The 24,926-nt window shown below is 38.6% G+C and overlaps 2 protein-coding genes across 10 annotated transcripts in view; one reads left to right on the forward strand and one right to left on the reverse strand.

Annotated features, from left to right (window-relative positions):
• Nucleotides 1-3,653, forward strand: part of fgd4a (FYVE, RhoGEF and PH domain containing 4a) — a 57,761-nt gene extending 54,108 nt beyond the window's left edge. For 7 of the 9 annotated variants that reach the window (XM_067390104.1, XM_067390105.1, XM_067390103.1 and 4 more), the window contains one exon: nucleotides 85-3,652. In XM_067390104.1, the coding sequence (XP_067246205.1) occupies nucleotides 85-336 (252 nt within the window). In that variant the 3' untranslated portion in view covers nucleotides 337-3,652. Of the gene's footprint in view, nucleotides 1-84 lie in introns of all 9 variants that reach the window. The other 2 variants (XM_067390100.1, XM_067390110.1) reach the window with 2 other exon arrangements.
• Nucleotides 3,654-3,777: 124 nt separating this feature from the next.
• nup205 (nucleoporin 205) lies at nucleotides 3,778-24,395 on the reverse strand. The gene is made up of 41 exons (XM_067390099.1): nucleotides 24,349-24,395; nucleotides 23,072-23,214; nucleotides 22,589-22,760; nucleotides 22,337-22,481; nucleotides 21,805-21,964; nucleotides 21,484-21,712; nucleotides 21,165-21,329; nucleotides 20,753-20,928; nucleotides 20,202-20,318; nucleotides 19,836-19,973; nucleotides 19,573-19,723; nucleotides 19,274-19,482; nucleotides 18,685-18,867; nucleotides 18,439-18,489; nucleotides 17,660-17,869; nucleotides 17,330-17,567; nucleotides 16,582-16,771; nucleotides 16,370-16,490; nucleotides 16,209-16,287; nucleotides 15,962-16,126; nucleotides 15,730-15,854; nucleotides 14,089-14,203; nucleotides 13,041-13,190; nucleotides 12,891-12,965; nucleotides 12,609-12,766; nucleotides 12,430-12,510; nucleotides 12,152-12,343; nucleotides 11,836-12,040; nucleotides 11,638-11,736; nucleotides 11,126-11,271; nucleotides 10,705-11,018; nucleotides 10,482-10,620; nucleotides 10,116-10,242; nucleotides 9,960-10,033; nucleotides 8,240-8,371; nucleotides 7,675-7,780; nucleotides 7,418-7,575; nucleotides 7,188-7,317; nucleotides 6,914-7,018; nucleotides 6,759-6,817; nucleotides 3,778-4,107 (listed from the first exon to the last, which is right to left on the reverse strand). The coding sequence occupies exons 1-41, from the start codon at nucleotides 24,374-24,376 to the stop codon at nucleotides 3,955-3,957; spliced, it is 5,913 nt and encodes a 1,970-aa protein (XP_067246200.1). The 5' UTR covers nucleotides 24,377-24,395; the 3' UTR covers nucleotides 3,778-3,954.
• Between the last annotated feature and the right edge of the window lie 531 nt (nucleotides 24,396-24,926).

Below are 24,926 nucleotides of genomic sequence, written 5' to 3' on the forward strand. Positions count from 1 at the left end.
TGCGCTTTTATCTTCCTGAACCGTGCTATTTCTGTTCCTGTACATTACTTCCCTTTCCTAAACAAAGATTTACTGTCCTCACAGGATGTCAAGGCCCAGTCCACAATTCCTCTGCTCGGCTACCAGGTGGAGGACAACCCGAGACCCACCGACCCTCCTGCAAGTTTCAGACTATCTCAGTCTAAATCAGTCCACAGCTTTGTTGCAGAAAGCGAGGAACTGAAACAGCGCTGGCTCAAAGTGATCCGTATGGCGGTAACGGGAGAGGAACCAGAATCGCCTGAAGAAAGCCATTCTACGGAAATCACCCAAGAAACAAACTCTAACGGTGTCTAAGCAAAGAAAGCGTACTTTTCTTAAAGATTTCTCTACAGATGTGGCGATGCAATTGGTAAGAAAAGTGTTGACACTCCTGCTTACGTTGCACAGACTTGCTGCGCCATCACTGCTGGACTGTCCGAGCTACAGCATTTTGTCCTAAAGTCCCATTTGGATTTAAACACATCCAGGATATGGGAGTTAAAAGGAAATGGACATCAGCTTGACCCTTACCGGACAGATTTGAAGTTTATACAAATGGAGCTCATGGAGGAACTAAGAGATGCTATTCCATCATCACACCTTACTACAGCTGATGCCGCACTGTTTCAAGCCTAATGTAAATATTGTACAACTATTGTACAAAATATTGAATATTTACATGTTGTATGTATAGTATATTGAGGCTAAAATTCAGATGTGTTGATGGCATTGTAAAAAATGTGATGTGTATATGCAGGACATGAGCGCTTTTCAAGAAGTCAAGATTGCAATCTACTGCAACTATAAATTGCATTCAGTTCCAGAACGCTCTGAATGCAATAGAAACTCCTTCCTTATGGCCATCGTGACTTTGCCAAGACAGACATTTTGTGTTGACGCATTTGTTGATCCTAGGGTTGCAGCGGTATACTGGTTTCACGATATATCATTGTATTAAATTTGACGATTACAATACGGTTTACCTTTACTAATGGACGGTATTGGAAAAAAACACAACCGGACCGAGAATCTCCTCTGCGCACACTTGCGCAGAGGGAAAAAGTGCGAGGCTGAATAAAGCTTCACTAAATTTGTAGCGCTCCTCCCATTCACTACAATGTATGCTTTGTTACTTTTGATAAGAAACAAAGTTTCAGGTTTAAAATTCGGTCAATTTTGTCACGAGATTCAAACAATAAATGCTGTAGTGGCGCTCTTTAATGTGGCGTGACAAATCGCTGTAGTCTCAGTTTAAGCGGCAGTGAGCATAACCATGGTGTCAACCGATATACTAATTAGAGCGCAAAATAAATTAATGAACATCAAAAGTTGTTGAAAGATGCAAAACTTACTGAAATGTATTTGCTGTCATTTAATCGGCTGATCTGTGTTTTAACCACGGAAAAACGTCAGTAATACTGCTTATAAACAACATCAAGGACATTTACCTCAGGAAAGTTATTCAATGTCCGTAGCTCGATAACGTTAGTTAGCTAGAGAAAGATCTGGTAGGGAGGAGCATTTAATTAACCTGTTAATAATTTATGTATGTTTTGAATTATGTCATAAAGCAAGTTTGTATAAAAACTATCTGAAATATTTTTAAGAAAATCTGTTTTGTTTATGTTGATTAATATATTTGAAGTAGCCAAATGAATTTAATAGTTTGATCTTATTTACCTTTTAATATTACAGTAATGTTCCAAATGAGGAAAGCATTAACAAAGTCCCTTTAAGACAAGTCATTTCACTCGGCGGCCATCTTTGAAACGCCTTTTCGGCATTCAAATGCAGCTCCTGTTTCTCTGAATGGGGAAACATCAATTCTCCAAAGCTGTTTGGAATGCTTTCGATTAAATTTCATATTTGAGATCACCAATGAAATCTGACAACTGTCACAAAAATTGTTTCTAAATGCTCGAATCGTGACAAAAAAAAAAAAAAAAAAAAAATCTGTTTGGATCAAGCTGATAAGCAGTCCCGAATGCGCGTCTCTTGTGCCTCATTCCGGAGGCGCGCGTCTGACTGTTTCTATAGCAACCGGAGCTTCTAAACGGCCGCTGCAATGACGCGTGACTTTACCAATCGGCGATTGGCTCTTATTTAGAAGGCGGGACTTATTCCGCCATATTGCGCGTTGCACTTTCTCGCCCATTATTCTAGTCTTTGGCATTAATTGGGAGGTTTTTTTTTTTTTTAAAGAAAAACTTATGTTTATAACTGAAATATTTTCAAATTAATAAATATTGAATCAGCTTATGTAATACCGTATACCGTGAAAACTTGATATTTCCAGAGATGGTTCTCATACCGTGCAAATCTCTTACCGTTGCAACCCAATGAACCTCAACCAACCCTGACCGTTAGTGTTAGTCTAGGACCAACAAGGATGCCAATTAAGCTTGTCTGGGATGTTATCAAAAGAGCTTCACCGCCACCTTCTGGTTTGCAGTGCCTCAGCACATCAGCTAAGAAAGATTCATAAGCCTGCTGTACCTCGATCAAACCAGATTGGATCAGTTTCTGAAGAACAACAACAACAACAGCAAAGACAATGTGAATAATGTTTCACCCACCATAAGCTGTTTCACTTTTCCTCAATTAAAAACTCAACCAAATCAAACATGAACAGAATAATGGCTTTGATGTCAGCAGCTCAGCAATCAGACATTTTCCATTGGATTATCAGAGATGGACAGTATCAGATTTTACTCACTAATTATGGTAATAGAGTTAGTATTGACATGAAATAACTGGTTGTAAATCAAATCTGTATGTATGTTTCTGTAATAGACCTTTTATTCGTAGGCAGTCAGCCGACCAATGGGGAAGGGTGTGAGGATGAGTTGTTTGTTCTGTATATGTATTCTATTGTGGGCAGCACAATCACACTCAATAGGCCCGCTGGAACATATGTTCTACAATTATAATTTTATTATTTAAAAATAATTTATGGAAGATATGCATGATTTTACATAGCACAAAATTACATTTTCAGTCCTTCAGTCTAGTTTGGACCTTTCATACATTTGTATTGAAGATTTTTTCTTTTTGACACACCTACCGTCTCTTGCCTTGCTGTGCAGAACAAGCTGCATATTATTGATAATACTGGAAATTAATGTGGCTAACCCAGACCTTTAACACGCAACCTTAAGCTAAAATGTATTTTTTAAAAAGAAACCACTATTTGGTTGGGTGTTTCTGGGATACTCAGCAATGTGGTAACAACACTGACTTGTGCTCAATTGTACTCATTTTTTCCTTTGCAACCAGTTGTTGGTTTGTCCATATTTTCTGAATAGGACGTGCCTGACATTTATATTGCAGTCATGAACACATTTTTTATAGACGAACTACAGAGGCTACTAGGTTGGTATCTTGAATATGTGCATTTCTGTATTAAAAAATGGGCATGTGCTTATTGTTGCCATTTGAAACAATCTATACCATGTGATCTGAATGTAGCCTGCAGGTATTATCATTCCCAGAATCCTTTCTGCAGTAAAGCTACACCAGCTCTCAAAGCTGAGACAGAGCCCATTTTAAACAAATAAAACTGAACATTACGCACTTTACCTTCTTCTATAAAGTGTACCTTGTCAAATAAAACAAGATTATTCTCCGATGATTTTGTACCTCTGCTCTTCACAATGCAAATCACTAGAAACAGGAATGAAGTGCTTTATTTGCTCAAGCGGCTGTACTTACCAAGTAAAAAAAAAAAAGTCAAATATTTTGCCAAGAAAATCACAGAAACAACAGGGCTGTCTTTAGAAAACCATTTATTTACCACATTAGAAAAAAAAGCAGAAATCCAATAGAGATCTTCATAGCAAGACAATTTAATGTGTTGATAGTAATCAAAACTGCAAAAAGCAATTGTTTGACACCTAATTCAAAAGATTAATGTCTCACACTATTTGTGATAGTTCAGCCTTTGGCATGATGCACTAGGCCCCGGATCCTGCGCGTCAGGGCTTGGATGAAGGTGTGACGGGAGCGGGTTTTGCTATACAGCCCCTCGACCTCCAGCAACTTCCTCTGTAGCGGCTCACTGAAGCTGTTCGCCACATCACTCTGCAACTACACAAACAAGAAAGGGTCAAAAACAATACTAAAGCAGAGAGAGTCCATAAGATTTTTTTTGAAAGTTTCTTATGTTCAAGACAATTGTAAAAACTTATATTAAAAGTTATTTTAAATTGTAATATTTTAAAATGCTATATAATTTTGTGATCAAAGCTGAATTGTCAGCATCATTACTCCAGTCTTCAGTGTCACAAGATCCTTCAGAAATCATTCTAATTTGCTGATTTACTGCTCAAAAAACATTTTTTTTCCCCATTTATTGGAAATAGTAAAGACTTCTGTCACTTTTGATCAATTTAGTGCCGTAGTCAGGAACCTATGAATTGCTGATAAAAATCATGTGCCTTTTATGGCTACACTCACACTGTTTGGAAATGACAACCGAAATGTTGTTTAAACAGCAGCAGCTTACAGTAGCAACTCAAATACTTTCTGTATGATCAAGTCTCTATTATCATGTTTGCCATGACTGCTTTATAGAGGAAATTAACTGATTTAATAATTGTCAAAGCTGCTCAGAGACCATGTAAAAACAAACAAAAAAAGGGGGTGGGGCTAGTTCTGTGCCCTGAGATAAAATCCCGGTTTTCATTAAAATATCATTAGTTTTAACTGAGTTTTATATTACAGTAAAAGAGTAGTAAAGTCATTTATTGATTGAAGTTTTTGTACGCAGTGACGTCACTACATAGAGCAGATTGCGCCGTTTTGGTGGTCCATGTAGCAGCCACCCAATAAATGACTTTACTACTCTTTTACTGTAATATAAAAACCCGTTGATATTTTAATGAAAATATTGTCTCATACATATGCAAATATTTATTTCCGCATGCCAAGTCGCACTGGATGATGTTGTTCATTGGTCAGGCATTGACCAATAAAACGGCTTCCCCACCCTCTTTCTGCTCTCTCACGTCTGCTTTCAAGTGCTCAAGTCAGTTTTGCAACCGGTATATAGCAAAAAGAATAGGAAAAGTCAAAGCCCCAGGAATTGAACTTGTACTGCCAGATCTGAGAGGTTGTAAGTGCCAACTCGAAACTGAAGTAAAATATATGTCTCACACATTTGTGTCTGTGAATGCCATTTTAGACATTTGTAACTATTAATCTGCAACTTTAACTTTGTAACACAGGTGTTTTGATTGTTGTCTGTGTGTGCAAATCGAAACATTCAGCTTTTCACATCAGGACTGTGAGTGTAAATTTCAATTTACAAATACAAATATTAATACGACAAGTTCTCACATTCAAATCAGCAACCTCTCAAATTTTGCTACTGAATTACTTTCATGGGAATTATCTGAAAACGCTCACTCTACTTCACACCAGTGGACACAGCCGTGGTGGCAACTGCTTGAATGGTGGGTTCATTATTATTCTTAAAGGGGCTCTATGTAAGATTTTTACTGTAATGAAGCACCCGATATGTTTGCAGATATTTAGGAAACATTAAGTTCACCTACTTGTTCCTCAGAAAAACAATGCTACAGCCAGATATTCTACTTTGAAAATGTGCATTCCGGGGGGGAATGTCTGTCTTTGTTTTGGTCTGTGCGAAACCATGTGCTGCCAGTTTATCCAACAGTATTTCGTCATCACAGGTTGCCAATTGGTGGAAAACACCGTGTATTGCAACCATGGAAACCAACAAATAAACTGGGTCAGAGAATCGCAGATTCTACTTGACCTAAAAAGCCTCTGCATCCATCTAAAAATCTCTATGAACAACAGCGTATTGAAACAAATAAATCAACTCATCAGCTTACAGTGTTTAAGTCTCCTCAGATTTCATTTTTTCATTTGCACTCCCTATTGTTGCTGGCAACCCTCGTCTTTGAACGAGGGGGCGGGCCAAACAATATTTTGAATTTGGACTGCAGTACCCATTTTGAACACTGGGTGTCATTCCTACATAGAGCCCCTTTAATTAAGAACATCAACTAGAAACATACAACTAATCCTTTGCAGGAAGTCATTAACATTGGGTTTACATCCAAAATATTGCCAAATAGGAACTTTTACATTTCCCTTTGATACCAAATCTTCCGCCATCGTCTTGTCAGTCAGCTCCTCACTCTTGTGATAAATGAAATCTGATCTGTGCTTCGACTCTCACTCGACTAACGCTACACTGAGAACACACGTTCAGTTTTTAATTGTAGTCTGTTCTCTAACTGAACTAAATTATTTTTATTACTATAAAAAAAAATAATAATAAAATCAAGACGACGATGGGTGGGATGGTGGGGGGCGGGGGGTTTAGCTGGGTGGTACTATGGTGGGCGAGTGATGTAACCGGTGTTGCGGTTGAACACCGGAAACACCAACTATCACTGCAAGCCTACTGTCTATGGATCTAAATAAAAGGTATTGTTATTTAAAAACTTGTTTCAGTAAAATAATAATAATAGTAAATTATTTGTTTTTGTATTTTTCTTTTGAAAACAATATATTAGCAAAAACTCAAAATTGGCTCTTTGGTGAAAAAAGGTTCCTGACCCCTGATTTAGTGCATCCTTGCTGAATGAAAGTATTTAAAACATTTAAGAAAAAAACATCTTACTGACTTCGAACCTTTGAATGGTCAGTAATAAATATTTTGGAAAAGGAAAGAAAAGGAAAGGAAAGGCACTCCTGCAATGTACCTGTTCCAGATCTTGCTGGCTCACTCTTGACACACTTAAACCTCTGCTGCCACTAGGATCTACACAAAAAGAAATTAGACATTTGATAAATGAGTCTCTCATGCAGTTAAAAACAATCAAAAACTAACTGAAGGATAGTTTGAGAGACAGCTGACCTCTGTAACCTGGCAGAAGTGAGTCTTTGGGGTCAGTAGGAGTGCAGTAGAGCAAATAGAACTCTAGGTGGCGCCAAATCACAAACAGGCAAGTCTCAATGATATCTTCAGAAAAATGTCAAGAAAAACATACAACTGTTGTCCACTTCCCAGGTGTCACACTGTAATCACCAAAATAAATAAACATAAAACAAACAGAAGCTCAAGAAGTTATTTTGAAAAGCAAATTGTGGCATCTCTTGATTTCTCAGGCAATCTTTATGTTTTAGGATACAGGAACAGAGGGCAAGAAGTTTGGCTCGGTTGTTGACCAGCTGGACGAGCCGGCGCTTGGCAAGCACGTTTCTCTGCACTGATGGGATCTTTTCCACTCCACCAGAACCAGACACCAGACCCTGGCACAGCTTTGCACACAAAACGAAATATTAAACATAGGTTATGTCTTTCAAATTCTGAACCTTTTCATCAAACAAGCAGAGAAAAGCAATGTTCAGCATTGTATACCTCCTTCAGTTCCTCAGGAGGAAGCTGTTCCACTCGCTCTAGCTTGTTCAGGCTCTGCCTGTGGCTGTCATGGTATCGGAAGAAGTCAGTCGTGCTGTTCTTCAGTAGGAGCAGAACCAATCCCAGACTGGGCACCCGCGCAGAGGGAACGGACACATCTGATTCAACACAATGATGCACAGGAAAAAGCACAGTTAGTTTACAGAAGCCAGCCAGTATTTTCTTAACACAGACAATAAACAAACACAAAGACCAACCTGCCGGTTCACTTGCTGATGGGCTGAACAGACAGAGAGTGAACTGGGCTTCAGCTGAGCTTTGCAGCAGTAGCGTCTGGCAGTACTCCATAATATTAGCACAAATCTGAGAAATCACACAATACGCATCAGAGTGAACCATCTAAAGGCTGACAAAAACTACTCAACTTTTGCCCTGATCTGTAGTCTAGAGAATTTGACACAAGCCTGTCTGCAGATTTTGGGCAGTCAGAGTTGACAAATTTCACAGAAAATCTCAAGCTTTTCACACAGGGTATATGATGGGCACAGACTCTAATTTTTTTAACTTCAGACTATGATTCCATCCAGACAGAGAATATCAAACATGTTTGGCATTTTGAGCTAATTTTATAATTTTATCATGCATCACCTAGCAATGAGGAGCATGTTTCTGCATAAGTGTGTTCAGAACAGCCCGAAAGTCTGGTAGTGTGTGATCCTCATTCGATGACCAGTTTATCTCTGTTACCATTTACAAAGTCAGCAACTTTAAGATGGCTACAGAGAGAAGTAAGTGGGCACTAGGAATGCTGTGACATCGCACCTGTTGCATGGCAACCTCCATTTCCTCTTTCTTTTCTGCAAGGTCACCAGGGGAAACGGTCTCCTCAATCTGCTTCAGGTAGCGAGCGCGATCAGTGCCCACCAGCCGCACGAGCAGAGACAATGACTGACGCTGAAGGAGGGAGAAAGGAGAAAGGTGGGAAAAAAAGAAGAAAAAAAATAAATAAATCACTATTTTGTAAACTTCATACATTTACAGAATTTTCACCTTTAAAATGCAATCAACAATTATGATGTCATCTAGGGGTGTAACAATTCACTCGTCGCTTCATAAAATTAAGGTTGAACCACTGTAGTCACATGGACTATTTTAACTATGTCTTTACTACCTACTACTTTACTGTGGGCCTTAAAGGGTTAGTTCACCCAAAAATGAAAATTATGTCATTAATGACTCACCCTCATGTCGTTTCAAACCTGTAAGACCTCCGTTCATCTTCGGAACACAGTTTAAGATATTTTAGATTTAGTCCGAGAGCTTTCTGTCCCTCCATTGAAAATGTAGGTATACTTTCCGGTATACATCCAGCTTATTGGTGCATTACCGCCCCCTTCTGCTCCGGACAGTGACGCGATTAGGACATCCGCGACATGCACCATTTTAAAAAATATAGCAATACCAAAATACAAACAATGTAGAATAGCTTGAATACAGCATGCGTCTCCCTCAGACTGTAAACGAAGCTCTGGCGCAATAGATAACACATCATCAGCGTCACTGTCCGGAGCAGAAGGGGGCGGTAATGCACCAATAAGCTGGATGCAAACCGCCGTAAAACAGGAAAGAAGAAGAAGCGTCACTGTGGAGTGAAAGTGGATATACAACAGACCCGGAAGCGAAGACAATGCTGAATAAAGTCGTAGTTTTTGTTATTTTTGGACCAAAATGTATTTTAGATGCTTTAAAAACTTCTAACTAACCCACTGATGTCACATGGACTACTTTGATGATGTTTTTATTACCTTTCTGGACATGGACAGTCTACCGTACATACATTTTCAATGGAGGGACAGAAAGCTCTCGGACTAAATCTAAAATATCTTAAACTGTGTTCTGAAGATGAACGGAGGTCTTACGGGTGTGGAACGACATGAGGGTGAGTCATTAATGACATCATTTTCATTTTTGGGTGAACTAACCCTTTAAAATGTACAGTGACATTGCTGCCTATGTGTGGTTCAGAAACCTTCAGATTTCATCAACAATATCTTAATAAATTTGTGTTCCGAAGATGAACGAAGGTCTTACAGGTTTGGAACGACATGAGGGTGAGTCATTAATGACAGAAATTTCATTTTTGGGTGAACTAACCCTTTAAATTACTGTAGCATTTTTTATTCTAAATGAAAATACGATAAAGAACCTCACATCATGCAGAGGTGTGTTATAATGTTCTGTATAAAGAGGGCTTTCCTTACTATTCCGTGAGTTAGTTTAGGATTAGTTGAGAAAGTGTTGTTTGTTTTGCCCCCCCTCTCTGACCCCCTGAAGGTTGCAGTGAATTTTATTGTGAATCGTTCTTGAATTGAATCAAAAACCTATGAATTGAATGGATTCACTCTATCCAAAGATTGACAGCCTTCATCATAATGAACTGTGAACAGTCTTTCTTACAGCTGTCATCTTACATATTATTTAACCTAATTTTATTGTTTTCTTCCCTTTAAAAGTTGTTTGAATTTTTTTTTTTATATTTCACCTGGAATCTGCCTATGTGTCCCTGTAATTCCATAAGGGCTGCACTGTTGAATTCCTGTCCCATCTCGAGGGCTCCTGAAACACAAAATTGACATGCACAGCTTTAGTCCATGCATCAGTTTGTGAAGCATTTCAAACAGCTGCAGTGTTGCAGCACCTGGCAGTGCAGTCTTGCTGATGATGGCAGTGAGGAGAGAGAGTTCCTGTAGAGCGCCCATGCTCATATCTTGACCATGCAGAATGGACTGAATGACATCAGAGTGAACAATGAGCCACTGGAGCACCTATAAATGAAAACACACCATATGTTTATGTAGCATTTAAAACTAGTGATTTTAGTGTTTATTTATTTATTTATTTATTTATTTATTTATTTATTTATTAAGTATGCAGTAAGATGTAGTACTACATACAAGTATATACCTACCCCATAACTAGCTAAACTCTTATAGGACATAGCAGGGATATATGAATTGGGATTCAGACCATTTCTAAGGACATCATTACATGGACGTTTATGTACCTGTGTTGCCCCCTGCTGGTGCTGTGTGGTGGTGGAGGTCAAGATGACCTGCATCAATCTGAGAGTAGGTAGCAGGATCTGTCTGTATCTCTCTAGAGGATTTGGAATAAAGCCTGATGGATCTCTCTGCCCAAACACTCTGAAAGAGAAATAGAGAGAGTAAGAAGGCACCCTGAGAAAGACATTAGATAATCTATAGCTTTGACTCTAGATTATAGAGTACCTGAGTGCATCATTTTGAGGGAGCATGTGAAACACCTGACACTCCACTAGCTGACTGACCAGCCCACAGCGCAAAAGCTCCATTGCACCCTGTGCTGTCTTAGCCACACGGGTCAGCAGAGCCATTTTGGACTCGTAGATGTACAGTGGTTTGAGTAGTGGAGGCTGAGGTGTGAGCAGAGTTTGCAAGGCGGCATCATCTTGTTTCAAGCTCTCCACCAGCACACGCAGGTAACCACTGTTACACAAGTACACCAGCCACTGGCTCTGCCTGTCTATAGACAACACCCTGTCCAACACTGCCAAAGCCAGCATCTGAAAAAGAGATGATGTCCTCCAATCAACTCAATAGGTATTCCGAGGTCTTCCTCTCATAATACCTCAATAACTACGTAAGATATTGTTGACTTGTTTGCTCTTACCCTGCCAATCTCATGGCCGTCACAAGCATCTCTGCATACCACTTCCATAAGTGCAGTGCCATAGCTCTCAATTATGGCCAGGTTCTCTCTCTGCAGCTTGGAGAAACAATCTTCAGGGGCAGTCAAACGCTCCCACATGGATGCACCTGCAAATTCAGTATAATATATTTTAATATTTTAATATATTATTTTATATATTAGCATATATTACATAAAATCACAATGAAAATCATGTTAAAGCCTACATGCTTTTCATAGGCAGACACAGTGTGAACGATCACTCAATTTATTAAAAATTATATATATATAAAAAATGTGATCCAACTAAATATTATTATTATACTTTCTGGGATATGAAATGAAAGATATATGCAATATTGCCCAAAATTGTAGGTAGCTAAATCATGCTACTTTCTGAGGCAATCATGTTGCCCAAAAATGCTGTGTAGGAATGTATGAGTATGTGAATAAAATAACATTTTTCCCTTGTATTAGCATATGCGCTTATATACCTGTCTGCAGTGTCTCTGGCTCCTCAGGTTTCTGGGCAATTTGCAGGTAGTAAAGAAGAGCGCCATAAAGGTGAGCCCGTAGACGTTGGAAACCTCCACCTTGATGTAAACGAATAAGAAGTTTAACCATTTAACCTCAAACATGATGAATTCATTTACCTAGGTCAGTTGATTAGTCTTAAATGTGACCCATCTAACCTGTGCACAAGATAAAATCCAGCAGCTTCCTCAGGATGAGGTGAAGAGCGGAGTTAGCGATCGAAGCAAATCCTGATCCAGAGCCACCCTCTGGCCCCGCCCCCTGCTGCTCAGACAGAACTGATTGGCTGAGATGTGCTGTTAATGTGAATACCGCCCCGGCTACAATTGGCATCAATTCACCTGCAGCATCTTCTGATAACACCTAGAGGAAAGAGAGAGAAGTAAAATTGCTGTTCAACATTTGGATAAAAGCATCTGCTAAAAACAAATCACCGTAAGAACACAATCACTGCCTTTCCATCTGTTTTCCTACCTTGTCGTGCAGGTCCAAAAGCAGGTCTCTGATGATCAGCTGGCGCTGGTCTGCTGGGATGAGCTCTGAAGGACAGGCTGTGAGGATGGTTTCCACCAGACTCCTCCAGCTCTGAAGAGCGTGACGCTTAGCACTGAGACTACGCCGTACGCGGTTCCTCTCCACCACCTGCTGCAGGACTGAGTTCACTTCCTGATACCGACAGAGACCATAAAAGAACAATCAGTACCAGGAAAAACTTTTTTTTGTATCTCTTGAAATAACAGAGATGCACTCACCTCCATCAGCAGTGGTCTTTGCCCAATGGCCGCCATGCCCTGCAGTGCATTGATCTCTGCAACTAAAACTCGACGGAGCAACTGAAACATGATGAATTAATGAAAGAATTAAGGTTTTAGAATAAAATAAATTACAGTATGAGCTCTAGAGAATGCAGATCAGGGAGCCATCCACGTACCTTGACGTTGCAGACAGTGTGTCCCTGCTCGTTGACGTGTTCACAGTTGGTGATGACTTGTTCGATCTGAGTACGCTCAAAGAAGTCCAGCTGCAGAAGCTCCGGGGCTTCCTGACTGAAGTCTATGGCATCCAAAACGCTCAGCAGCCTCCTGCGTACTGAAACCACCAAAGGGCAATGGATGATTAACTAATTATAATTAAATTAGATGGCTCCTTTCTTTTCTAAATGGGCGGCCCCTGGTCAGAACAAGCTGAAGTGCTCTGTCAGACTTTCCCTTACCTTTGGAGACGGTGCCAAAATGCAGGAAACCGCTAACTGATCTACTCTCCTCCTCCATGCCTGTCTCTCCATCTGCTATAGATACAATGAAAGTATTTACTTCAGTGCGGCTGGCTGGTCATCATGAAGAACTCTGGGTATTAGTATTACCTGCATGTAATGAGTGTGGTTGGTCATCGAGAAGGAGGTTGAGCAGTCTCTGTGTGTGTGAGCGCTGGCGGTTCAGTGAGGTCACTCTGAGCTCAATGGCTGTAGTCTTCATCAGCCAGGACATTTGAGACAGAGCAGCGATCTCATTTTCTGTGGGACATAAATATGGAGTCAATCAGAGGCATTAACAGTTGTTGAAAGTTGGTGCATGCTATCCTTCCTATATATCATGTGAAAGTATGATGTGGGTTACAAATCAAAGTAAGATAATAAATATGTAAAAGGTGTCTGAAGGCCTACTAAACCCCACTTGACACTTCAGAGTGGCTGTTTTACTGCCTTTGTCATGTTTGAAATGGAAATGACACTACTGTTATTAAGTTAAGGTTTGATAAAAAAATAAAATGTAAATGTTTTTGAAAGTCTCTTATCTTCACCAAAGTTGCTTTTATTTGATTTATTTGATCAAAAATACAGTAAAATAGTAATATTGTGGATTTATTTGGATTTATTTGAAATGGAAATCTTTTGCAACATTATAAATGTCTTTACTGCTACTTTTGATCAATTTATGCATCCCTTGCTAAATAAAAGTAATAATTTCTTGGTAACACTTTACAATAAGGTTCATTGGTTAACATTAGTTAACTACATTAGTTAACATGAACTGCACTTATACAGCATTTATTAATCTTTGTTAATGTTAATTTCAACATTTACTAATACAGTATTAAAATCTTGTTAACATTAGTTAATGCACTGTGAACTAACATGAACAAACAATGAACAACTGTATTTTCATTAACTAACGTTAACAAAGATTAGTACATACAGTAACAAATGTATTGCTCATGGTTAGTTCATGTTAGTTAATACATTAACTAATGTTTAACTAATGAACCTTATTGTAAAGTGTTATCAAGTGTTATCATTGTTAAAAATTATTCCTGACCCCAAACCTTTGAAAGGTAGTGTACATTTTCCATTGGATGTTATGGACACACACTATTGTCAAACTTAAAACAAAGAATGCAGATAGGCAGTTTACCTGGTAGAATGAAAGGTAGGTGCTGCAGATGAGAGAACAGGAAGTCCTGACTGGTCCTGAGGTATCGCATGGTGGGCCCTGAAGTGTCAGGACACGCACACAGCTGATAGATTACCTGGAATGAACACACAAAATATATTATCTATTAACAACATATTATACACAAAACATATACAAAAAATACATTATCAGGATTGCTGCACATTTTTTAAATCAAATTTAAGACTTTTTAAGATGTAATGTTATGTAATATTTAAGCAGTACTCAAATTCATACTAAAAATATAGCTACAAATAGTAAACATGACAACATGTAATGTCTTAAATCATTGCTTAAAGTTCAAATCTAGCATGCACAACTGGATGTAATATGACTGATCAAATGACAGATTGTCATCTATGCGTTTCATTCTACTGTTCATCCACCATCCTACTGGCAAAAAAAAGAAGGAAAAAAAAAAAAAAAAGAGTAATCATTCCACACTAAAACTTGATCCATAATAGTGAGAGATAAGCGCCTGTTTCATCAGTGGTTCAGCATCTCAAATGAAGCTGCCGACTAGTGTGAAATACCCGGAGCACTTCAGCCTTCAGTTTTTCTGATGGTGCAAATCTTGCAACTTTGCAGTTGCGTCTGCCAACATGTTCACCTGATTAGAAGAGCTGCTGCTAGTTAAAACATATCATGATAATTGCTGAAGCTTTTATCACGGACTTGAATTAAGTTACAAAACATGTCCTCCTAACAGGTTTAATAATTATTTTTCATATAATAAAAAGAACAATTAAATTCAATATAACAATACATAAAAAACCTAAAAAGTAAAAGATGTTTCAAACATATTAAAGGGCAAAAGATCTATAAAGAACAATAATAAAGAATCAGAACATTTTCAGTCAATGTCTAGGGCACATTTTAGTCCATATTAAAGCGTAAAAATGTTTGGAAATAAACAGCCCATTAAGACTTTTTATTAAGTATTTAAATAGGCCAATTTGGTGTTTTGATGAACAACATAGCAAATACAAACATCAGGGGTGTGTTTCCCAAATCAAACTAGGGTCGCAAGTTCCGTCATTACTAATAGAGTTCAATGGGACTTATGACCACAGTTGACTAACAATGCTTTCGGGAAACGCACCCCTGAATGGCTCTTTAAAAACATACTGTTCAAAAACAGAAAGTAGCACAGCCTGCTTTGTTTTTGGGGTTACCGGGGTAATGGCTGCATTTAAACGTTGGCATAAATTGCTTGGCTTCATTGCTGTGTTAAATTTGCACTTCCCCATTTTTCCCGAATTTGTCCGCTCTCTTCTCCCAAGTGACTCACCCTCCCCATACCATCTTTGGTGAAATGTCACTGTGACGTACATAAAAATGTAAAAGTCAAGTTGTCAACTGGGTATTACCACAGCCTAAAAACCTGTGTTTTTCAATCAGATTTAAGATCTCATCTTAAAATGTAATGCCTAGCAGAAAAAAATACAAATATTTAAGACTTTTTAATGTCCTTAAAAGCAGAAGATTCTAATTTCAGACATTTAACACTTTTTAAATGCCCCACGGGAACCTTGATTATACATTAACCTAACGTAAAGGCCATTACGGTGTGTAAATATAAATCTGTTAAACTGTGTGTACCTGGTAGCAGAGTTCAGCTAGTTGAGGGGCCTGTTTGGTGAGCACAGGTCCAGAGCGCCACTCACTGCCCCTCTGGAGCAGGCTGAGGATCGCATGCAGGCAGCTCCTCGGACAGCCAAGAACACCTTATTGACAGAAACATGACAATAAGGAACAAACAATTTCTGTTTCAGGTATAGCATAGTATGTGTGAGGTCCTGCATTTGATTTTAGAGTCAAGCTGAGGTCTTACCTGGGTCCTGCAGGTTAGTGGAGGAAACCGGCTTCTTCACTTCATAGCCCAATAGATACAGGCCCAGGTTGGGGCCCTTTAGTTCCAGAGAGGTGATCAGAAGGTTCAGAATGTGGATCTGGGTTTCATGACGGATCCGGGCCACCCGTTTCTCAGGATCTGAGTCTGAACCAAGAAAAAGAGGTGCTAGGTTCTGCTTTAAACAATTCATAGATGACATTTGGCCATTTTGAGATTAAGGGCTCACCATCTGTGCTCACTCCCTCCTGAGCTTCCTCACTGTCCAGACACTCCACAAAACCAGCCATCAGCTTCTCACTCACTGCCTGCTCATTACAAAACAGTTCTTTCACATTTAAAGCAACTCTTATTTATTTTATTACCTATAGACAGTGTGATGTCTTTTACCTGATCATGTGTGAAGTCTCCAACCAGTCTGGCCTGGATGTTTGGGTAGCGTGCGATACGGCGCAGGATCTTGGCACTCTGGAAAGCAGCATCAGGGTTTGAGCTGCTGTGGTACAGGTACCTGTGAAGGCCAAACAAGTAAAATCAGCACAGGTATCGCTGAATCAGACACACATATATGGTAGATATATATGTAAATGTAGAAAACAGACCTGGCAATGTTTGTGATGTGATCGGCCTGTCTGCTCTGAGCACTGACGCCCTGCAGGAGCTGTTCAACAGGGGAGACAAGTAGTGATGTCTGACTTTCTCTCAACAGATCCATAAACGTCACCTCCTTCTGCAGGGCCAGCTCCAACAAACATAGACAGTGCAGCACTGCAGATTCCAACTGCTTCTTACCTAGAATAATATAATATAATGTAATAAACAAATACAAACAACTAGAGCAATCAGCCATTACTCCAGCATCACTCCAATAGGCTGATTTGGTGCTCAAGAAACATATTTTTGTGGAAATGTTTGTGGTATGTTTTCTTTGATTCTTTGATGAATAGAAAGTTCAAAAGAAAAGCATTTATTTAAAATAGAAATATTCATACAAAATGTCTTTACTGCCACTTTTGATCAATTGAATGTATCCTTGCTGAATAAAAGTATTAATATCTCAAAGCTTTGAACAGTACTTAATGTTTTCATGTATTAAATACTAAATTTCATGTATTTTATATATAAATTATAATGTTGTGATTTCATTTTTAGTGCTTTATTTTTTACCCTTTCAGTCAAAATAGTATAGAATTATCAGCTTGCAAGTATTGGCCACAATTTTATGGCTGCATCCCTAATATTATTATTTGAATAGGCATTCAATTTAATTAAGAATTATATAATGTTTTAATAACCTGGTAATAAGAGTTTTTTTAAAAGTGTTACTAAAAGCAGGCATCTTATACTAACCAGGGAAGGGGGCGTAGGTGTCTAGCTGACGAGCGCCCTCCTCCAACAGGCTAAGGCAGAGAGAAAGGGTGGGCGAGTCATTCAGCAGGTGGAACATCAGGCTGTACCCCGGGGGCTTATGGGCCAGCACTTGTTCCCCCTGCAGTTCCACCATCTCTTGCAGGAAGTCTGCTGGCTGTGGCTCATATTCTCGTAGAAGTTTGTGAAACACCTCCAGTACTGCCTCAGCTACTTCCCACTGTAAAAAAATAAAAAATAAAGATACAAGACCATAAATGGAGGCAAGGCAGAGATAAGAGACACGTTTAAATCTAGCAGGCTGCAGCAAACCTTTTCAGCTGGCCGACGGTAGGCACGTGTGGGGAAGGCAAGAAACACAGAGTCACGCAGGAAGTCAAGATAAGGCTGAAAGCCTGGTGCACGCAGTCCGGCTCCAAGATTCACTGGAAGTGCACTCTCTACCAGAGTACTAATCAGATGACAAAAGGCCCTTGTGAGTGGATACTCCTCACAGCTCGATTCAATCTCGTTCAGCTCCACCTGTTAGAAGAAAATTAAATTAGTGCCACGGTAAAAGCACATACATTATATATATATATATATATATATATACACACATACACTCAGTAGGGCAACACAATTAATCCAATTAAAACCAGAATCGCAATATGGCTTTGGCTGCAGTTTAATTAAATATATACGTCTGTTGCTGTGTGAAGCGTGCTACTGTCCTTTTTCACGTGAGCAGCTCATGATCCAGTTTCTCAGGTCATGATCAATTTTTCAAGTCACAGTAAATGCTATATAAAAATCCATATCCATAAATATTAGTTTTAAAATTGTACAGTTGTGCTGTAAAATAAAATTATTTTTTCTTAATTATTTGATTTTTTTACTTTGTTTAAAATTTTTATTTAGTAATACAGATGTTAATAATCTATCATAAAATTGAGCAAATTGTGAAGCCCTACAAACAAGCACAGCAAACTTGAAGCTCTAAAAATTAAATAAAAAACATAATTGATGAATTATGAATTTTGTTTCCAATTTTGTTTCCAAGTTGTGTAGCCCTAATACTCAGTATATATGACAAGAAACTGACAGCTTACCTCAATCCCAGCTGCCTGTCTCTGTCCAGGGGCTTTTACTGTCTGCAGGATCTGATAGGGGAAAAAAAACAACATTGATCAAAATCATTATAATAATAAGTCATTTCAACTGAAAAAAAAAGCCACTAAGGTGGTAAAATCACACTATCTCTGCTGAAACGGTTTAACAAATAGATTTTTTTGAAGTTAGTACAGCTAATTCAGTTTAAACATTCATTCTTTTAGTGTAGGTCAGAGTTTGTCAACCTGTGTGTACTCCAGAGATTGCCAGAGGGAGGCAGCGATTTCGGGAGATTTGCCAAAAGCAGCGAGAGCATGCAAGACTTCAGCTTTCAGCACAGGCTGAACGCTGCACTGCAGCAATCCCAGCATCACCACCACAGGTGTCCACTGAGGGTGTTCACAAAGAGCCAGACGTGCATTCTCACTCTGAAAAATATAAGTTTATACAAATGTTTAAACAATGACATACCAAGAGCACTTATACCTGCTAGATGATGTGATGAGGGCTTATTCTGGAATATTTCAGTTTTGCTTTAAAATGAAATCGAAATAGATTAATTTATTCATCACTAAATCAGATTCAATCAGAAAACTGCTCTTTTTTGCACTGGCTGATATCTAAAAAAGGGGTTGAATAACCAATTTAATGCTGACGTATAATACAGTTCAATGATAGCAAATAAGATGTATCCCAACTTGCTGAAATTAAAATACTTATTTGAATTAAAACAAAATTATTTTGCACCACATTTAGAAATGAAATTGTTCAATTAATTGATTGATTATAGTGGTCTTTCACTATTTAGCAAATTGCGATATATGTGTGCTTTACCCATGTGATGATAGTGGTAAGCAGCTGGAGGAACGCAGTGAGGCCATCCAGCTCTCTCTGAGTGATGCCTCTGATGGGTGGATGGCGGTACTGTGTGCTGTCTGCATTGGGCACGTCACGTCGGAGGTTCTCGTGGTAGAGCATGAGAGAGTGAAAAAAGTGCTCCCATGACACTAAACTACCCGACACGCCAACCTGCCGGTTCTCTCCTGAAACAGCCAGCATAAACAAACTTGTAACTTGTTTACAACAGTACTCATATTACATCATTCATTTTTAAGGTCTGTGGGTGCAGTTACCATGTGGAGCTCCGTTGGTTTTAAGAAGACTAAAACAGTAGTGCGAACACTGAGGGCCATTAGCAAGTCCTTTCAGCATGCGCAAGTAAGGGATGTAGAGAGTGGCAGGGAGCAGATCACCCATCTGACGCACAAACTTGGAGAGAACCACCTGAGGTGACACAAATGTATATTCAAATTTAGGCACTGTATATTATGGGACGAGCACTTTTTCTATAAAAATACATCTTTAGTATGGTTTAGCAGGCATATTCCTGACACACCTGTTTGTGAGGGGGTCTTTGGGGAGCTACTCCAAGAAATGATCCAGTGAATGAAGTGTGCTGAAGAGACTCAGATGGACACCAGAACTCCAGGGCCAGCTCAAGTTCAAATGGATCTTTACTGTAAAACTCCCCAATCTGAAACATAACATAATACAGCATTAATTACAATAGTTTAAAAGTGCCAATTAGTGATATAATGCTTCAGTGTTAGTTAAAATGGGTGCATGAGATCCTAATTAAATAGAATTGAGATCTTAGAAGCAATATGTGAAGATGCAAATAATTTCCTGGCTGTAGAGAGTTATGCAATGCTAAAGAATTCATCAAGTCTGAAGTACTTGATAAATGTAAAGGGATGCTCACAAGGATCATGAGGTGGTCCAAGTCCTTGCGTAGAGATGATGGCGGCTCGCTGCCCATCTGTAGAGCCATGTGGATCAGTCGAGCATCTTCATCGGCACGGTTGCGCAACTGCTTCACCTGCAAACAACACTCTTCACTTAACATCTTCATATATACTAATAAGCAAAATACAAAAAGCACAGTAAAAATTGTGTTTTTTTTTATTTAAATTAATACTTTTATTCGGCAAGGGCATATTAAATTGGTCAAAAGTGACAGTAAAGACTTTTATAATATTAAAAAAAGTTTTCTACTAATTTCTTTCAAATAAATTCTTTTCTTTTGAACTTTCTATTCATCAAGCAATCCTTCAACAAAAAACAAAAAAAGAATCACAGTTTTCACAAAAAATATTATGCAACAAAACCTGTTATCAACATTGATAATAATAAAACGTTTCTTGAACATTTCAGAAGGATTATGTGACACTGTGATACCATCGACTGGCGTAATAAAAATGAAAAATGTATACAAATATAGAGTCAATTTGAATTGAAATAATATGCTCGCACCTTCAGTGGCATAAGAGCCAGGAAATCAGTAATCAGAGAATGCAGTCGGCGGGTGTAGAATTCTTCTTGGCGGAAGCCATCACTTCCCAGGATGCCCTCTGTCAGGAAGAGGAAGACACCTCCCAACAGCGCCTGGTCTGCCAGAGCCTCATCTGCCTCAGTGAACTCCACTAGAGCTGAAAAGAAAATGAATGAAATTGGGAGAAAGTACATTAATCTGATAACACATCTTTAAATATTTTCATGCATTTTCAAGATTGATCTACTTTTTGCATCTACTATAACAAACCATAGCAAATACAGATCATGTAAAGACAGCAACTATGACATATCATGATATAAACTGCTGAAGTAAAGGTGATTTTGAAATCAACAACAGGCTAAGCTATGGAAGGGGTTGCCATGTAGATACCTGCGCCCTGTGGAAGTTGTGACAGGGCCCTCAGAGACAGAGCCCAAGCCAGCTGCACCACTGCCTGCAGTCCTGGAAGCTTCCAGGCCTGACCCTCCACCAGTCGACTGTGCACTGCCGCCACATACTGCTTCTCTGTCAGTAGAGGCAATGCCTGGAGCAAATCTAACCAACACACAAAAAATATATTTGTGAAAACATAATATTTCCTACTCTAGTAAGTAAACAACATTTTCTATTGATCATACTTGTATGAGTGTGAATAATAATAAAGCATTTATAGCTACCAATAATGGTTGGGGAAAAAAAGCATGAATACCTTCTCTATCCTCCGTTCCTTGCTCCAGAAAACTAACATCCAGACAATAAAGCAACGCCATGACTAAAGCAAGGTTGACACTATCCAATGAGCCATCAGCCTCGGCAGTCACCATCTCCAAATGACCGATGAGAGCCAGGGTGTCATCTTTGCTTAGAGGCGACTGGCATGTCCAGGCAAACAAACACTCTGCCAGTGACTGTCGGCACTCTTTAATGAGGTCAGATACCTGTACCATATGAAAAATACTTATTTAATACTTACTGTCTGTTAACATTTATTTGCACATGTAATTATTATCAATTTTATAGAATGCTTCACCTCTTTCCTGTGTTTCTCATTGCCAAGGCCCCGCTCTTTCTGAAGCCTCTCAAACTCGCGGGTCACGCTGACATCTGAGATCAAGTTCAGGATTTGCTTGGTCAAACCCTGAGCCATCAGCTCATCTGTGAACCGTGTGGTGAGATTCACTAATTCAGGACTACGTGGAAAGAAAACATGACAATGTTTGAGACATGAGAATTACATTAAAAATCAACAAACCTAAGCTAAGAACACAAATGAGTAGTTTCGTTGTTGTTTTGTTTTTTGTAATGAACACTGCACACTTCTACAATCTATCTGAAAGCACTGGTGAAAATTGTTTGACAAACTCAAACTTCTTTTCTGTTTTGACTTAAACCCTATTGAAACAGGTGCAAAATCCCAAATTTCCATTATCCTTGGAGTTGTTGAGTGGTGCAATCAATAACCTGTGAACCTCTTGGATATAATGCTTCCTAAAAGGGAAGCATGGAAGAATGATCTTGGTGAGACCAAATCATGGAGGATGCATGAAGGAAGAACAGCAAACCTCAAGTCAAGAGTGAAAGTCTTCCCGTGTCTGGACTGGATGAGCGAGCGGAGGGAGTTGGCCACGCAGCGTTTGCCATCCCAGTAAAGGAGCACAGCTACCAGGCCTCGAGTCAGGCCAGGGAAGTGAGCCTGCTGGTGCTCTCCTAAAAATACACATGAAGATCACATTATTACAAAGCACTTTCACTGCAATATCATATGAGCAATGTGCATTTCAACAGTACTGAACAAGTATGTTGAATGTGTGTACCTGCCAGCAGCAGTTCAAGGGCAGCTAGTTCTCCCAGGTCAAAAAGATCACTAAGGATGAAGGTTTCTGAGATGAGCTGCTCAGGAAGTAGTCGTGCTCCCTGCTGGCCCTGAATAGCAATGCCTTCTGTGCTGGCTTTCCGAACCTTCTCTCTTTGTTCCGCACTCTTCGGCTGGAAAAAAAAAGGTTTGTGGATAAATCATTCAGATCAGTTTTGTAAACTGATTTATTTAAAAAAAAAAAACGATTGAAAAGAATGAGGATTTTCAATTAAAAAAGACAAGCACACAAGTCACATGGACCACTTTTATGATACTTGGATGGCATTCACAACAAATGCTAGAATGTCTTTTGAAGCTTTCAAAGATTAAAGAAATTTTCCATTTCACAATTAATTCATAATTTCCCACCAAACTCAAAAGTACAATTACAGGTTTCCACACAGGTCATTATTATGTAAATAGACAATGTTTTGAAACCTACTGGGTTTTTGAAGAGGGAGAGGAAGTAGGGTTTGTGTTTCTTCAACTGCAGATCTAAAAGATGTACACTCTCAGGCTGACGTCTCCATATGGCACCCTCCACGGCTTCCCAGAGCTCCTTCAATGGGCCCCACAGACTGGCTCCTGCAAACGGATTCAAAACATGTCACATAAAATTTGGTTTAGGTCAAATTAAAAAGGGGTTTAATAGACACTTAATTATAATGTTCAATAATATTATTATTTGACTACAATGACACTGTTCACAAAATTTGTGAACTGAGCTGGACGATGGCAGCACTGTTTTTATAACTGAATTTAACTCATTTTATAATTGATGAACAGTTATCAGACTGAACACAGAGTTGACTTAAGCTCAAGCTGACGTAATACTGAATTTAAATTTGTCTTATATTTAATCAAGTTTGCATTATGGATTGTTATTTTCCTGTTTATTACTGTGAAGCTGTTACAATATATATAAAGTGCTATATAAATAAAAGTAACTTGGAATAAAATTATAAAATAAATTTCTGTATACACACATTATCAATGACTGTATTGAGGACACATAGTGTACTATCTGAATCGGTTATTCATGTGCAATTTTGTCCAACAATTTGTCACAAAAATTCTTTAGTGCTACCATGCTGAGTTGCCTTGACTTAAAATTAGAGGTTGATTAATACAGCATTATCATTAATACAAGAGATTGTAAACAGATATATAAAGCATGGACACCAACTTGGTCAACTTTCAATTTCGGCAGCGAGCAAAACAGGAGCAAAAAAGGAATGCAAAATAGATGCCGTGACTTATATTACAGTTACTATATAATAACACCAAGCTAAACTATATTCTTAAATACACATTAAAGCATTTTTAGACTTAAAACAGACATTATCTTGGCCACTATTAACCTTATTTACAAATAAAGACCGTATTCACAAGTTACTTTTTAAGAGACATTAATGTTTTAAATAAACTGCTTTGTCTAGTCACACAGAGATGATGGTCTTACGACGACATTTCATGTAATAATAATTATAATAATGTGGATAGATAGTAATAATTAAGGTAGTGTTACGCATATAACGTTAACGTTAGCTACACACTTTTCAACATAATTAGTAATGAGGGTAACATGAAGAGCCGACTAAGTATTTGTACTTTAAATCTATTGAATTACATTGGTTTGAATGGCCAATTCATTATTCGAAACTCTATACTGTATAAAACATGGACTATGGTTATAAAATAGAATATATACATTTATACCTGAATTTACCGCCATCTGCGTCGCCATGTCTGAAGCGTGAATGGGCTGCCCCGAATTTTGCCTGTGTGAAAACATAACTTTCAGTTTCTTTTGTAATTATTATTTTTTTTTTAATTTACATTCGTATAAATTTATTTATTGATTGATTTTTTATTTTTATTTTTTACAACCTGGTTTTGTTGCGTTACGGTTTTAGTGAAATAGAGTTGATAGAATGGCAATCGGCACGAGACTGATTACTGAAATAAGAGGCCCGAAAGTTAAGTCTCTAATTAGTCAGACACAATGGGACTAAACAATATGGTATCCGCTTTGTAGATTTCCATTCTATTTATTGTTATTGTATATTGTTATTTACGCGTAAATTATTGTACAGACTCAGGCTGCAAACTGAACACACATAGACAGCTTTGTCACATGGTGCATGTTCCTTTTCTCATCGCTTCTTAGAATGGGCTAATCACAGTCACCTGTGGTTACAGGGATATGGCGTTTCATAAAATCATTTTACAGAAAGGTGTTCGGTCATATCTGCATCTGTATGACGGAGGCAGATTACGGCATTTATTACATGTAA

Source organism: Chanodichthys erythropterus, chromosome 7 (genome assembly GCF_024489055.1).
Source record: "Chanodichthys erythropterus isolate Z2021 chromosome 7, ASM2448905v1, whole genome shotgun sequence".
Classification (NCBI taxonomy): Eukaryota; Metazoa; Chordata; class Actinopteri; order Cypriniformes; family Xenocyprididae; genus Chanodichthys; species Chanodichthys erythropterus.

Excerpts from the sequence above, each read along its gene's own strand:
- nup205 (XM_067390099.1), bottom strand. The coding sequence starts at position 24,376 with ATGGCGACGCAGATGGCGGTAAATTCAG. Across the intron at positions 23,215-24,348 it reads GCAGATGGCGGTAAATTCAG|GAGCCAGTCTGTGGGGCCCA; the intron begins GTATAAATGTAT and ends ATCCGTTTGCAG. Across the intron at positions 10,034-10,115 it reads CAGCAAGACTGCACTGCCAG|GAGCCCTCGAGATGGGACAG; the intron begins GTGCTGCAACAC and ends TTTGTGTTTCAG.